Here is a 16,716-nt window from a genome sequence, read left to right on the forward strand (position 1 = left end):
AGAGAAAGACAGTAAGTTTAATTATGTCATATAATATCATATCATATATTATATTTTATTAATCTGTTAAGAAGACTTCATTTACTAAATAAAAAGAACAAGTAATCAAGAGCTGTAATTTGTTCTGACAGAAATTGGAGAAGACTTGAGGAACGCATCTGTGTTTAATAGTGACAGAGACCTCACATACATGATGAGGTGAAACCTGGTATGGTGTTGCCCATGTTGTTAACAAAACTTTATCAATATGATTATTGATTCTAGCAAAAATCTTTCAAGGTTAGAGGTCATATTCTATCGCTTTGTCTCAGACAAAGGGAATTGCTGCGTAAAACTAAACACCACAATAAAACAAACAGAATGAGAATAACTGTATATTCCTGCAGATACCGTAAAACTCTCACTGATCATGAATACCTGCCAGTCGTGTTATATTTCATGGATAATTGTTTATTTCTGCTATAATACGCGGCTTCGGAGAAGCCGGCCCCAGAGACTGGAATGCTGAAACAGGAGCTGAGTCGGTAATACATTTGTTTTACAGCTGCATTGGTGTGAGGTAGAAATGTAGGGTTAAGAGCAAAACATGAATGTTTGATTTTCTCAATCTCTTTTTTTGAAGAAATACATTTTACATGAGACAACAACAACAACAAAAAAAAACATTTACATAGCATAAAATTTTAACCATGGGATACTCAATCCACAAAGCTGGAAAAACAATTCTGCTCTAACACTCTCTTACCTGGGAGCTGCTCATGGTTGATATTTTAAAGCCACAACATTGAAATCAATATTTTCATACAGCATTTGATAAAATGCACTTAAGCAACTTCTTCATGCACTGCAATGCACTATAAAAATTATAACAATGCTCCTTATTAGGGCAGACAGCGACAAGCTTATAAAACCCCGCTTAAAAACAACATGCACTCATTTTCATGAAATTACACGTACAAAGGTCATTTCACACCAGTGTCTTTACGAACAGTCTGTATGGGTTTTAAACCCTATTATTACAATTGACATTAATTTCACAAGACATAAGTAGTTGTTGACTTCTTTATATCCCCGTTATCATTCATTCACGTTGCTGCGGATGCTTATTCTGAACCATTATACAAGTGGGTGAGCCAGCGTAAAAATCTCCATATGTTCTTCAAGACATTCAGTATTTTCCCAACCATTGCCTTAGCGAGGAAACCGAAGATCGAGAAAAATTTTTAAAAAAATTATTTGGGCGACGGTGCCAAGGATGCCCCCAGACAACTGAGGAAAAAACAATGACACAGGAGACTGGCTTCCCAGGAGATCTCTCTATTTTTTCCTTCTTCTTTTTTTTTTTTTTAAAATGAGGGAAACCTGCCCAAAAGTACTTTAAGTACACTTAGTATGCAACAGGCAAAAATGTTCACAACAAATGTAAGTTTTTAGAAAACATACAAAAACACAAAGTTTTCAGCACAGATGCAACAAAAGCCGACTGATGTGCACTGCGCAGAAAACCAAAAACAGTAGCATAGCTACACATAGTTAACGTTTCTGAACCTAAAGTGAATCAAATTCTTTAGAAGAAATAAATTTCCACCGATAAATACGCAGACAAAATGCGGGTTGAAAAGAGCTGTCGTGACACTAATGCCACAGAAGGAGATAACATATAATTGATTGTCATAAAAGTGACGTGGTGATTGCACTGATTATAAAACAAACAGATGCATGTTAACCCAGAGGAAACTGTACCCAAACATAATGACTCTTATGTTTGTCATTCAGTATAAAAAACGACATGTCGTGAATTTAACTGGCTAATTTGGCTTATGTGGTTTCGAGAATGTAAACTTAAACTGAAAGATGAAATAAAATCAGTTACCGGACAAACTGTAATGAGCTACTGGTTTCTCAGTGTTGTGAAAGTCACTGCCTATGAATTATTTGCAAATTAAGGGTTGAGGTTTGAGTTTGCTCTTGTTCCTGACTGAAGTGCTTCCAACTATCATTTAGATTCATTAGAGTACAGATCTGTTCCTTCATTGTCACTTTCAAATAAAAAAAAAAGAAAATAATTACTTTTAAGTCTTTAATCTTTTTTAAAGCCTGAATTCTTAATTAAACAACACAGTCGTTGACCGTACAAGATTACAGTGCCAATGTTCAAAATTAATAAATACTTTACAGCTCAAAGTACACTTTTTTTAAAGGAAATACTCTGATTCCAAATTAAAATGTCAAATTTCAGTTTCTGATCTGTTTGTTGATGTACATCATCTGATACCTGTAAATTATTTATGTGGTCAATATGAAAGCATAGAAAGACTTAGATGAGACTAAAACAATTTGAAAAAGGCTTAGTTCAGAGGTTAAAGTTCACATGTGACAAGCTTTAAGTGCTACAGAGACGTTGCCGGAGACAAGCACAGTTGCAGCTGCAGAGAAATCCTCAAGGATCCCCACACTGCATCAGCTCCAGAAAACAATCCAAGTGTCATCCAGGCTCTCCAGTGCCAGATTGTCTTAATCTATGAAGGGATCCTGAATGACTTTGCACCACGGATCGGTGGGGAACAAGGGGCTGCTGCAGGATTTCTTTTTTTTTTAGACTGGGGTTAAAAAAGAAACCCCTTTTAGTGACAAAGAGAGTTCCATCTTTACCTCGACAGTTCTGGGTCCTGGAGTGGCGGCTTGTCATTCTGTGGCATCAGCGTCCTGGCTGTTATATTCGGCCGTCTCCATCTTGAGGATGTAGGGAATGATGCTGTCAATGGAGACGTTACCTATTAGGCCCGTGAAGAAGAGCTCCTCCGTGATACTTGAGTTCATGAGACGCAGGGCAGGGAGACGGGTCAGGATACGGGTCAGCCTGGGGAGGCAAACACACAGCACATTTAGTTATGGTGTTTACTTGTTTGTTTGCAAAAAAAAGATGTTCTTGTGAGCTCCTCATCTTTTTCCTCAGTGTGCAGCAATGGTCTTCAAAAGCAAAATCTATGTCACTTAAATCCTCTGTACCTTAGATGCACAATGACTAAATTCAGTTCTCTTTGAACTGCTGCGAGGAGGTTGTCTGAACGGACCTGTACATGTCATCAGGATAGGCTTTCTGCACATAGTCCTGCAGCTCCATCAGAGCTTTCTCCTGGAACTTCTCAATCTGGCCGCTGCTGTCCACACCCGGGTGATCTGACGAGGCAAAAACACAATTATCTCTCCACAAGATGCAAATGGAGCAGGTTTATTCACGTTTGTTTCATTCTCTCTTCCATTGTGTTCCTCAAATCTAACTGGTCATATCATAAATCGAGACACTGCTCTTGAGACTCACCAGGGCTGAATAACACGATCGCCTTCAGGTAGGCATACTCATAGCTGTCGGTCTCCAGTCTCGTCATGCTGTTACAGAACTCCTGGAACTTCCAGATGTGCTCCATCACCTGCTTCACCCTCTCCCCCGAAAGCTTGTCTAAGACCGAAGAAAATGCCCAAATTGATGTCTCAACAATCGTAATGTACGTATTTAGTATTGTGTTGTTTGAGCTTTATCTAACCAGAAATTTTGATTAAGACAAACAAGAAAGGCATCAATTCTTGAGTTAATATAAAAATCCAATCAGCAATAATGTCTGACACATGAATAAATAAAACATTGATTTGCCATCAGGGCTGGGAATGTGGAAATGTACCAACATGATGTTAAATCACACATCTTAAACTATAAACATCATTATCTAATCAACAGCGGCGACCATGTTACTACTCCTCAAGCGAAGTTTGTCATAGTAACAACTCTCAACATCACATCTCTTCTCTCCTGTTTATGTGTGTGCGTGTCCTACTGTGAAGTGCTGACGAGGTCTGTGATCCGTACCGTCCTGGATGCTGCTCTGAAGGTGGTTGATGATGGCGGTGAGGATGGTCGACAGGTTCATCACGTGAGCGCACTGAGCCAGACCCAGTGTGAACAGCTCGTTCCAGCAGGCTCGCACCAGACTGGTGTTCGCCTCCTGACTGAAGATGGAGGAAAGAAAGATGGGCGGGAGCTCAGAGTATACAGCTGCCTTTATGTACTGTCATTAGATCAAATCATGCATAGTGTAACGTGAGTTTTCATGTGACAAATACATTCTCACCCGAGAGCTGAGAAGGCAGGGATGGAGCGCGCCCAGTGCATGGACAGGAAGAGAAGCCTGGATGCCGACTCACAGATGTAGTGTACATTCAGATACTCAGGCATGGGGCTGGGCATGGTCAGCTGGAGGAAAGACGCAAAGACAGGAGGTTGCCGGATCATTCAAATAAATATATAATAATAATCATCATAATAATAATAATAACTTGAATATATATAGAACCTTTCAGGGTAACCAGGGCTGCTTTACAGTTAGGAAGATAAAACTAAATAAAATAAACCAAGGACAGAACTAACAATTCTTTTCATGATCGATTAATCTGTTTATTATTTTCTCGATTAATCAATTAGTTGTTTTTGGTCCATAAAATGGTGAGAAAATGTCATCTGTGTTTCCCAAAAACTCCAAGATGATGTTTTGTTTTGTCCACACACCTAATATATTCAGTTTAGTCTCGTATAAAAGCAAAGAAACCAGAAAATATTCACATTTAAGAAGCTGAAATCAGAGAATTTTGACTTTTTTCCATAAAAACTATTTGGCACGATTAATCGATTATCCAAATAGTAGTCGATTAATAATCGATTAACTGTGCAGGTGAGTTTTCCGGAGTTTTTCATAGTGAACAGAGATGGAGCATTGCAGATCTCTGCCTGCCACTGAATGCCCTGTCACTACAGGTTCTCAGGCTGGTGTATAGGATGGCGAGCAGACCTGTATCTGAGGACTGTAGGTTACAGGACGAGGGATAAGGGTGGAGGAGGTCAGACAAGTACTGGGGGGCCAGAATACGGATTGGATTTATAGGTGAGGAGGATTTGTACATTATGCCGGTCTTGACATCCACCCACCTTGAAGCCGACATGGCTGTCAGTGAGCAGTGGTCCTTCCACCTCAATGATGGGCGTCTCCTGGCCTCTACCAATTAGCTGGATCGTTGTTCCGCCGACAAACTGCGATTTCTCTGCCAGACTTTGTCGCACCCCGACTTCAGGTGGGTTGAAGACTTTTGCCAGAGTGTCAAAGGCACTTTGCACAACACACACGCGCACACACATTTTAATTCACTGATCTGACATATCAGTCAAATTCACTTCAACACAAAAATGTTTCCCTTTTGTATAAACTGAATGTCTTGCACACCTGAGTGATGAAAAAAAATCTAAACATCCCCATGTGCATCAAATTTATCACCTGAGCTCTCAGCCACTGTTTTTTGGTGTTCAGCAATTTCTTGTTTTGTGGTAAAGTTCTTTAGTTTTGATAAAGTTTTGTGTAAATGAACAATGGTGTGGGTAATAATCATAGTAAAATTATATCATGTGAATCAAAATTTAAAAAAGAACAGGGTGCTACCAGTGATAAAACCATTGCAGATACTACAACCCATAACATAAGGTTGATGTCAACATAGACAGATTTGTAGGATTACTCATCATCACAAATTCTGAATGCCAGTTTGAGTTGGCAAACTCTGGCCTTTTGGCTTAAATTGGTAGAATTACACTTCATAAACAGAATACATTACACTAGAGGTCCGGTCTTTTACCTGTTATTTTATATATTTTCTTGCCTCTGTAGAGAGAAGCATTGGACCTTTGAAAACAATCTGCTTCTAAAGAGGCCAGTAAATTTACGAGTAATGCCAAGTCAAACCAAGGCAACACAAGAAATCGAGTGATGAAACATTGCTGATATCTCTCACACACACACACACACACACACACACACACACACACACACACACACACACACACACACACACACACACACACACACACACACACACACACACACACACACACACACACACACACACACACACACACACACACACACACACACACACACACACACACACACACACACACTCACTCCTGTCAGTGTCCTGCTCACTTACCGTGTTATCTCGCTGGCAGACTGCTCCTCTAGTTGGCTGTCTGAGGTGTCACCGTTGTTTAAGTTTTCTTTCAATGAGTCGCTCAAGTTGGCCAGTGATGTCACCACATTGGCTAGTGTCCCCAAGTCCCCCTGGCCAGACTCCATCTGAAGACAGAACAGAAACAATGCAGATTATTTTACATGTTTTACTTGATCCATTCTAGATCCATTCTAGTTTGTTTTTTTTAAACAAGTGACATGCAACAAAATAAAATGACAAATGCTTCTTAAACACACTGAAGACTTTTAAACTCATCTACCTCCGCCAGGTCTGTGATCAATGAACTGGACTTAATGTAATCAAATTTCTCAGCACCATAAACACTTTGCAATGTGTCCTCTGTTCAGGGACTATTATACCACTTGTTCTGTATCTTTATATCTGTTATCACTTTGTTTTTTATATTTTTTCCAATTACTTCCGGGTTGTGAACTGTGTTAGTTTTTTGTTTTTGTTTTTGTACTATCTTAGTGCATGTACTTTTTGACATTGTCTCTGACTGTATGGCTGCTACGAAAATAAATTCCTCCCAGGGATTAACGATCATCCAGTCCTGTCGCACCTGGTGCAGGTCGACATCTAGTGGTCATGTGGTGGAACTGCTGTTTTCTATGTACTAAATACACTGCATGTACAGCACGGATACTTTAACTTTAACCATTGATGTGGTTCTTAGACTAAACATATTAGAAGGAGACAGGCAGCAGAGCAGAGCAGACGGATGTTTCTCTCACTGTATCTGCTGAGACATCTGTACCTTTGAGTCAGCGGCCAGCAGCAACGTTCCATCACTTTGGACGACCGGCTGCTGGATGTTCACCAGCATCCCTTGGTCTAGCAGGCTGGATCTGCACAAGGCACAGAGCTTTATCAAAATCCAGTTCACGTTAGCAAAAACAACTGAGAAATAGAACAAAACATTTTTTTCTGGAGTGCTGATTCCACTGACCTGGAGCCATCTGTCTCTGTGTCTGAGATAAAGGTTGGTGTGGCAATGAGCGGACTGTTGAGGTCCTTGCGAATGTAGATCTTCTGGGTGGAGGCAGCACAGTTGGCATGTTTCTCTCTGGGCACTACATCAATGGGTTTTCTCTCACTCTGGACAGCTGCAGGCAAACAATGTTCGTACGTGAAAAGTGTAACAATGATAGTGATCACAGCAGAATAGCTTTTTTTAACGGCCAGTAAAAGACAAAAAGGCCTAAAATGATTATAAATTAATTATATGAATTTATATCACATTTTAATCAGAACTTCCCAGGTGTATATAACAATAATCCCCAGTAATATAATTAATCAATTAACATCACCTTTTTGTGGGAGATAATGTCTCCGGCTACGGCTGTTGACTGTGCGGAGGCATAAAGAGTTAGAACAAATGTTACCGTCTACGCCAGGCAAGAAAATATATTCAAGACAAAAATTAAGACCCTTTAAGGCCTTTCTGAGGGAACTTTGTTCACCGATTTTAAGATTTCTCAAGCAGATACCCTGAAGATACCTGACTTGTTTCTGAGTGGAACCGTATTTTTGTCTTCAGGTTTCACATCCTGGATTTGGGATGCAAACTCACACTCAGTCTTCATCCCCATCTTAAGGCATTTCCTCAACCGACAGAACTGGCAGCGATTGCGGTGGTGTTTGTTGATGACGCAGTCCTGTTTGCTGCGGCAGCTGTAGGTCAGGTTCTTCCTCACACTCCTCTTGAAGAAGCCTTTACAGCCCTCACAACTGACTGCTCCATAGTGACGCCCTGAACACAGAGAAAACTGGTCACAAGTGTCTGAGCCACTGTGTGAGATTACTGACACCGTGTTGTTGGATTTAACATCAGGAGGCATCAGTCATATCTCCAGGTAATGCACAGGCAAGCTTTAGTACCTGAAGCCTTGTCACCACACACCAGACAGTACTCGACTGGCTGCGATCGACTCAAGTCCCCCGCCTGACTCAACAACCGCTCCATTGCAACTGGATCTGTGACAATCTGAAAATCAAAGTCAAAAACAGGCCATTGACTTTGCATATCTGTTACATAGTTATAACAAAGTCTGAATTACAGCCTCAAGGTCTGTTTGCCTTTGCAAACCAGTGAAGTTGCAGGAAAACATGGTCACAATCTCTTCTGTTCCTGAGCTTCCGTTTTGAATAAAAATTTAATAATGTCCAGTGTGATTTTTAGCAGAAGATTATGACATGTTTGGATATGAAATGTCATCACTTCACCAAAGTTGTTAAATTTGATCATATTCAGCATATCAATTCTTGATATCACTTCACAGTAACTTTGACCTTTGACCACCAAAATCTGACCAGTTCATCTTTGAGTCTTTGAAGAAATTCCCGAGAGCGTTCCTGAGATATGATGCTCACGTACGGAATTGGACATATGTACAGACAAATGCCTGCAGCTGTCGCTGGGGCTGAGGCATAAAAATGGAACCACACATGCAAATAGCATCGTCACACTATGTACCAGGGGATGATACAGTACCTGTATTCGTCCTGGCATCAGGCTGTCTGCAGCGGTGAAGATGAGCTGCTTAGTGTTGTGGCTGTCTGACGAGGTCAGGATAACCTTGCCTGCCCCTGAGCTGTCAGCTGTAGTGAGGATGAACTGCTGCTTGGGAGCATTGGACGGGTTCATCGCAGTCACTATCTGGATCTTTTGACCTGTCTGCTGGTCAGTTACAATCTGAGAGTGATTGGGAAGGAAGGGGGAGAGACAAAGAGAGGGAGGAGGTGGAAATGAGCATACAGCACGGTTAAGATGGAAGAGCTTAGTCTACATGTTGTAGCATCGACTTGATCATTGCTGCTGCTGCTGATGCACCTAATGAGGACAACACCAATGTGTAGGAGCAGTGTCACACTCTCTGGTACCAACTGGAGAGTAGAGCAGTTACCTGTAATCGCTGTGGTGTTGTGGCAGGCTCAGCGGAGATTACCTGAAAGCCCTGTGGAGACTCACTCATCACTGAGTCTGACGGAGAGGATGACACCTACAATTAATTACACATTTTAACTCCGCTAAACACATTCAAATTGAAAATCAACACAAATATATTACACTTGACTGTGTAAAGCGTAGAAATGTCATTGTAAAAAATTGTAAATTAAAGAGGGAACTGTCTGGGGAGTGTTGGTCATGATGGCAAAAAAAAATGAAACGCCGCACCGAACAACACATGCAAAGATACTACTGTTTTTATATTATTTAAAAAAAACAACCTTAATGGCCTATATGGAGCAAATCAGATTGTCAGCAGCTCTCCCTCTGCACACTCACCTCTGCCTCGTGCTCAGAATCCACTTTCTGCTGAGCGAGCAGATTCAGGCTGGATGTCATGATGATGTAAGGTCATTACTGAGGTCTGTTTGGAAAGACGCCACAGTCATTAATCAACCAACAGGGTCAAACCTCACACTGAAGGGCCGAACAACGCCGGGACATTTTTCCAAAAAACATAATTCTTCTTAATGCTGGAGCGCCACAGAGAGGATGTATTGGGACGTAAGAATCTAAAGTTATATTTCTTCTTAGTGCTGCAGTCAGATCGTCTGATTTATGTGACTTGACCAAAATTGTATTTTATTTTTTTTTAATTTGCAAAATAACAAGTATATTCTATCAGATATCATCGACATCACCTCCTGGTGCCTGGACCATCCTTAACTTTTGACAGCATTAGTGAAGAGTGATGGATGTCCCTGCAGAGCTCCACAGACTGACTGGCCGCCCACAGGGAGCAGTCTACTGGTTGGTGCAACACAACGTCCATCAGAAGTAGCTCGGTGCCCAAACGCATCACACAGCACAGAACAAAATGGAGAATGTGGCAGTGAGCCAATAAACACTGGAGAAGACGAATCCTAATGATAAATATGACAGTAAAAAAAACAAAAAAACGATTTTCCAACTACATTGTAATTGGACGGTTGTTAAATGAAGTAAATGTAAAAAAGAAAAAAGAAAAAAGCAGCTCTGTAAAAATGAAGCCGCGGTTGTTTCAACGCAGTCTTGTCCCCGGGATGGCAAAGGTAACAGGGTCGAGTTCATCCGCGGCAGCAGCTACATCTTCCCCCGTTAGCCGCTTCAGCTAACGCTAGCTCCGCACAGCGCACTCGACAAGGGGCTGCAGCGGGAGCGGACTCGACCCGCGTCTCCCCGCGACGCGCTCATTCTGACAGACGCGGGTTAGTTCAGACTGACGCGGCGACGCTCAGTCTGACTGTCCGCACGGGACATCCGCGTCGCCACACGCCGAGCCCAGCCTCCGTGCCCGGGTGCCCGGGTGCCCGAGTGCCCGAGTCGCCGGAGGCGGCGGCCGGAGGGGGAGCTCGTCGCCGCCTAAGCTAACGGAGCTAGCCGGGAGATGAGCTGCGCTGCTTTTATCCGCCGGCGTCTCCGAGAACTCTGCGCGGTTTTCAGTCCGGCACCGAGACTCACCTGTGGGGGGCTGCGGCCGTGGATTTTGGCCGCTCCGCTATTTTATAAAAATGTTTGTTTTGGTTTTTCTTCTGTTAAAGGTCATAGTTCGTGACCCCGCACCGCCAGCGCGTTGATGATGGTTGAGGGTTTTTTTTCTCCTCCTCCTCCTCCCGCCCCCCGCCCCCCTCCTCCGCGCGAGCCAGACAGGACTGACGTCATTGGTCTGGTCACTTTGTCGTTAAGTTATAGATTAAAAAAGAAAAAAGAAAAAGATAAAGGAAAACCCTTATTGATTATAAACAGTGGTGAGAGAAATATACAGATTCTTAAATTCAAGCTTAAGCACCTACACGCTGTTTCCACGCTTTACAGACAAAATAACCGATTGGTTAATCAAGAACATAATCAGCCGATTAATCGATCATCAAAAAAGCCATATTGATAGTCGTAGTCCTAAAAAAGGAAGTTTTGCCCCGAAGTATATACTAGACTATTGAAATAGTATATAAGTGAAGATAAAATGTACCTTCACTGATCCTGCGGTGAGGGAATATAAGATAAGATAAGATAAGATATACCTTTATTCGTCCCACAATGAGGAAATTTGGGCATTACCGCAGCAAGGTGGACAGAAGAATATAGGAAGAAATTTTAAAAAGCAATAGGAATGTACAAAATATAACAGTAAATATATATATACAAATACTATATACAGAAATACTATATACAGAGCAGTAGCAATAGTTACACATAGAATATAAATATTTCACATTTTGTTATTGCACTTTAAATGTGCCAGTGAATTCTTTTTTACAGTGGTATAAATTTGATTAAAAATAGAAAATGTAATTTAAAAAAAATAAGAATAGTAAACAGACTCTGGGGTAAAATAGAACAAAATAGAAATACTATATACAATAACAAATACTATATACAATAATGAATACAGTGCAATACAATGTAGCTGTTTGGAAAAGCTACGTGATTGTGCAGTTTGAGATCTGGAGTCTTTGACTGTGGTGCTGTGGTGTTGTGCAGTCTGATGGCGCAAAGGACTCTGGATAGAATATTTTCTTTTATTTTGAGAAATATTGAATGATTATACCTCTTTAGGTTTCGACGGGTCAAAGAACAATCTTATCTAATCCAATCTAAATTGTAATTAATGTTGTTTTCCAAACATGATAGAACTTAATGATCAAAGGGTTTTTTATTTGTAATTTATCTCTTAATCATCTTTTAGTGTGACTGAGTGTAACATATTAAAGTATAACTCATTAATCTAAATGTTAAACAAATGTAATTTAGTAACAAAAATCTGATAATGTTTCACTGTGTTATTTGCTGTTTTGATGCTGTCTGTAATCATTGCATACAAAGAAGGTCCATAACACATTAAAAACATCTACACCATACAATAAAATTAATTCATATTTATTCTTATGCTGCATCTCTTTTTGCGATACATCTTTTATATTCCAATAGACAGAGAAAATGCAGTTCTGTAAATCCCAAACAACTTCCCTGGATATTATATTGAATAAACAATGCTTAAATATATTTGCAGTAGAGGACCCATATTTGCATGTGCCATATGTTCAAATATTCATATTTGTGTTTGCGAGACCTTTTATCTTATGGAAATTTAAGACAAAAAAAGATAAAAAGGAAAAGAAGGGAGTAACAAGAAGGAAAAAAACATGCCCACACTCATAGTCAACATAGATGGATAGATAGATAGATAGATAGATGGATGGATGGATAGATAGATTGATAGATTGATAGATCGATAGATCGATAGATAGATGGTTTGGATGGATGGATGGATGGATGATGGACGGATGATGGACGGACGGATGGATGGATGGATGGATAGATAGATAGTCTGTGTCAGTGCTCTACATGGAATATATTTAGTACACATAAAACAGCATTACCACAAATTGACCACTAGATGTCAACCTGCACCAGGACAGGACGAGATGTTTACGGGCACAATAGGTTCTTATTATTACTATTATTAGTGGAATAATAACAATAAATGTGAATCTAGCTTTAAGAGACAGAAGGAGGCGGACATCACCTCCAGCTCTAGTCCTCGATGTCAATTCCCCCCGAGTGGTTTTAAGCTCGGAAGGAAAGGAGAAATACCAGTCGGCCTGCAAACATAAGGTGAAGTCTGAAAGGAAGACTTCCGTTGGATGCGCATTAAATGTTCGTGGAAATATCCAACTGAAATTTAAGTCCACCGTGGTCAAATATTTTCTCGTTTTTGTCGTTTATGAAATTCAAATATGGACGTTTCGCCTCTTTGACTGGACCGGGATTGCATCATATTGTTATTGCATCTCCGTCCAGTAGATTATTCGATAGAAATACAGGCCCATATTGCAGCTATAATCGATTATGTCAGAAACATAGATTTGAATTGGGTCAGAATAGGCCTACAGCGGGGGGGAACATATCGAGCCAATTACATTCAGTCAGCAGCACAAGGTTTGTTTTAAGGGCTGATGCCTTGTAAAGATAAAACAGTGCCATCTCATAAATAGCTAAAGCGATGGCTCATTAATTAACACGTGTACGTGTATATATATATATATATATATATATAACCCAAAATACAATATAGGCTATACAATATAAAATTATTAACACACCAACATGTATCGAAGCAAATAGGAATTTCTTTGTGCCATTAGATTTGTGTGTCTGCGCAGCCCGACGACCGGAAAAATAAAAACTGCTCATCAAAAGTCATCGGAACATCGGAGACGTGCATCGCAAGGCGCGTTGCCACACGAGGGTGGAGTATAGAGCGAGAAGAGCTGCGGGCCAGTGTCGACCGCTTCGACCGGTTTGCGCCGATGCATTCGACTACCCCACTTCTGGAACAACGGACTGAGCTGCTGCAGCATCAGCAGAAGAGGTAACGTGTCCTCTGCTGCGTCCCCACTGACACGGACACCGACACTGTCCTCCTGGTCCTCCTGGTCCTCCTGGTCCTCCTCCTCCTCGTGCTCCTCCTGGTCCTCCTCCTCCTCCTCCTCGTGCTCCTCCTGGTCCTCCTCCTCCTCCTCCTCCTGGTCCTCCTGCTCCTGCAGCTGCTGCAGCTGCTGCTGCTGCTGCGGCTCTCGATCCCCGAGCAACGGAGCAACGAGGAGACCGGGAGCGGAGGAGACGCGCAAACACGCAATGGCAGAGGAGCGCGTCTAGTCGCGAGGACGAGGGAAGGGAGACGAGGGAGAAACGGGGGGAGTCGTAGCAGCCATCGCAGTCCCCAGAGCTGAGGTCGGTCATGGTCGGACGGGGACTATGGGCGTGCAAGCCCCGGCTTGGAAAGCGAGGGGGCAGGAATGGGGTCTTGCCTTTTGTCTGCGCCGCGATGGCGACCGCAGCGCTGCTCGCCCTGCTCTTCGTCGACCTCGTCGAGTCATGGGTCACCTCCATGGGCATGAACACCGTGGCGGAGCCGCACGCCGGCATCGTCCCCCCGCAGAGCGTGCCCCCCACCCGACCCGAGGAGTTCCTGCTCATGCCCAGCCCGCTCGTGTGCCAGCGTGCCAAGCCTTACCTCATCGCCATGGTTACCACGGCGCCTGCCAATCAGCGGGCCCGCCAAGCCATCAGGGACACCTGGGGAGGGGAGGTCGAGGTGAGGGGCCTGCGGGTCATGACCCTCTTCATGGTCGGCGTGGCGTCCGACCCGGGACTGGCCAAGTTGCTGATACAGGAGGCCCGGGAGCGAGGCGATCTGATTCAGGGGCGTTTTTTGGACACCTATTCCAACCTCACACTGAAGACCCTGTCCATGCTGGGCTGGGCCCGCCGCTTTTGCCCTCAGGCTCACTTCATGGCCAAAGTGGATGATGATGTCCTGTTCAATCCCAGCAGCCTTCTGCACTTCTTGAACAAGAGCCGCAATCCCTATGAACAAGGAGACTTGTACCTGGGCAGGGTGCATCTCCATGTGGCTCCGGACCGTGACCCTGAAAGCAAGCACTACCTCCCTGCAGGAGCCTACCCGCCCTCTGTCTTCCCAGATTACTGCAGTGGTACAGCCTATGTTCTGTCCCGCTCTGCCTTGCTCAAAATCTCCCTGGCAGCCTCTGCTTCACCTTTATCCACACCTCTGCCCCCTGAGGATGTGTTTGTTGGTCTATGTGCTCGGGCGGCCGGGGTGCTGCCATCACACTGCCCTTTCTTCTCGGGTGGTCCATTCGTTCCCTATGGGCGCTGCTGCTACCAGGCCATGGTGTCCATCCACCACATCCCACCCAGGGAGATGCTGCACTTCTGGGCCGACGTTCATTCATCTCCTCCCTGCTCCTGGCTGAATCTGCGTGCATCCCTGGGGGTGTGCAAAGTCAGGGCGATGCTTGGGTCGGCTTTGGGGCTGGAGCAGGGGTTGTGAGGGTCGTAAGTGTTGCTGAGCAGGAAAACAGGAATCAGTGGGGCTGTGCCTCGCTTCAATGCTGTGAACAGCACAAGTGCTCTTCAGATTGTGAAGCTCCACTCTGTGCACTGAGAAAATGGCAGTTTATTTTTATAGCTTTATTTTTTTAATATAATGTATTTAACCGGCTTTTTTTTTTGTTGCAGAAATGGGGATGATCAGTTGGTTTTACGAACAACTATCTCACCTTTAACTTCTTTAGACTGTAACAGAATCCTGCATTATTACACTGGCACATACTGTAGATGTAGAACACACAGCGTTGGCATGCTGATAGTATAGTGAGAAAATACGTACTTCTACCGACACTTTATGCCCAACATTTATAAGCTGCTGCCGTCATATATGTAGTAAATCACCAGGTACTTAAATTGTAGATGTTAGTCTAATAATACACAGAAATGCATGTCTTCAAAAAACACATCAAACCACAAAATTGACATATACAATAGGAAGGAAGTAATGATAGATACATAAAACTGCTATTATCTTAAAATTAATCATGTGAATATATGAAATTAATTCATTTTGCTATCCAGTATTAAGGACACGATGGTACATGCAATGGCAGCACATTAATTGGTCGGTTGGAGACAGATTTGACCACTCAGTTCTGGGAACAGACATCCTGCAAAGTGTCTGTTCTCTCTTGGAAGGCTCAGTATTTCAGAAAACATAAACAGTCAAACTGACGTGATACACACCTATAACGCCACTGAACTGGACTTCAGTGTTTTTAACTTTTTGTCTGTGAGGGGGCGAAACATGAAGTCGAGTGTGAAATGACAGTTTTGTGCCGATGTGTCTCTAGACCGAGTTTAGGCCAGTATGCTATGAGTCAATTTTAAAGGACAGTTTATCTTGTGTCAAAGATCAGGCCGTCTTACTCCTCCCACAATGTAAACGTAGAGAATGTCAGTGTGTTCACACTCAGCAAATAGGTGTATGGATCCAATGCGGTCACAAATAAACCTCTCAGTGTCAACTTAGGGTTTGCCTGGCATCTTTTTCAGAGGTCAAAACATACACATGCATATGCAGGTATCTTCAAAGGATGTTAACAATGGCACAGGCTGATAGTGTTTGTTTTACTGCTGCAAGGAAACAAACCTTATGATAATGAACAGCTTCAAGGTTCCACTTGTGTTTGAACCCTGATCACTCCCTGATATCATGAGTCACTGGCAGTCCACATTCCTGCTCATTGCCATTAGTAAGTGTGCCATTTAGTGAACGACCAATCTGTGATTAACTGTTTGATCAGCAAATCTCATTTAACTCAAGAACAAACACACAGGACGAGTGAGCCCAACAGTGGGAGACATGTTACACTCCCACATATTCAGGTTTAGTTTAAATAAGTGGCTTTGGAGTTTGTTAGTGCATTGCTTTTAAGTTAGATCATTACCCTGCGTTCCATTATACCTCGGGAATCAGAGCTCCTGTTTTGCCCATTATAATCTCGGAACTCGGAATTACGACTGAAACGCCCCTCCAAGTCAGAATTCCAACTCGGGAGGTTGGGAAAAAATCACCACCCCGACTTCCCGGCTCGGAGATCCGAGTTCCGAGTTATAATGGAATGTGCCATGAGTTCAGTAGAGGCTCAAAGACCGACCGAGCCGCACTGTTTTCTACACTCCTGTGTGAGGAATTCTTGGTGTTGGACACTCCTGTAACGATTTGCAAACTGGAATAAATATTTTGTTTCATCTTATACACCGGAGTACTGTGGAAGTTTTTCCTATTACAATTAGTG

At 42.7% G+C, this 16,716-nt stretch overlaps 2 protein-coding genes across 11 annotated transcripts; one reads left to right on the forward strand and one right to left on the reverse strand.

Annotated features, from left to right (window-relative positions):
• Nucleotides 1–145: 145 nt before the first annotated feature.
• On the reverse strand, nt 146–10,672 carry nr2c2 (nuclear receptor subfamily 2, group C, member 2). 10 transcript variants are annotated; one of them, XM_035644260.2, is made up of 16 exons: nt 10,520–10,672; nt 9,359–9,443; nt 8,976–9,071; nt 8,564–8,764; nt 7,951–8,056; nt 7,571–7,822; nt 7,380–7,418; nt 7,019–7,175; nt 6,827–6,917; nt 6,028–6,173; nt 4,979–5,156; nt 4,128–4,249; nt 3,866–4,005; nt 3,323–3,460; nt 3,075–3,180; nt 146–2,860 (listed from the first exon to the last, which is right to left on the reverse strand). In XM_035644260.2, the coding sequence occupies exons 2-16, from the start codon at nt 9,416–9,418 to the stop codon at nt 2,686–2,688; spliced, it is 2,007 nt and encodes a 668-aa protein (XP_035500153.1). In that variant the 5' UTR covers nt 9,419–9,443; nt 10,520–10,672; the 3' UTR covers nt 146–2,685. The 10 variants fall into 10 exon arrangements, 9 of the variants coding, with proteins under 9 accessions (XP_035500153.1, XP_035500160.1, XP_035500161.1 ...); XM_035644267.2 differs by having other exon boundaries at nt 7,643–7,822; nt 10,520–10,671; XM_035644268.2 differs by having other exon boundaries at nt 8,976–9,052; nt 10,520–10,642.
• A 2,490-nt stretch (nt 10,673–13,162) lies between these two features.
• On the forward strand, nt 13,163–16,676 carry b3galt4 (UDP-Gal:betaGlcNAc beta 1,3-galactosyltransferase, polypeptide 4). Its single transcript, XM_035646080.2, has one exon. It carries the CDS (start codon nt 13,800–13,802, stop codon nt 14,913–14,915), a length of 1,116 nt encoding a protein of 371 aa, XP_035501973.2. The 5' UTR covers nt 13,163–13,799; the 3' UTR covers nt 14,916–16,676.
• Nucleotides 16,677–16,716: the final 40 nt, after the last annotated feature.

This window comes from Scophthalmus maximus, chromosome 3 (genome assembly GCF_022379125.1).
Source record: "Scophthalmus maximus strain ysfricsl-2021 chromosome 3, ASM2237912v1, whole genome shotgun sequence".
NCBI classification, from domain to species: domain Eukaryota; kingdom Metazoa; phylum Chordata; class Actinopteri; order Pleuronectiformes; family Scophthalmidae; genus Scophthalmus; species Scophthalmus maximus.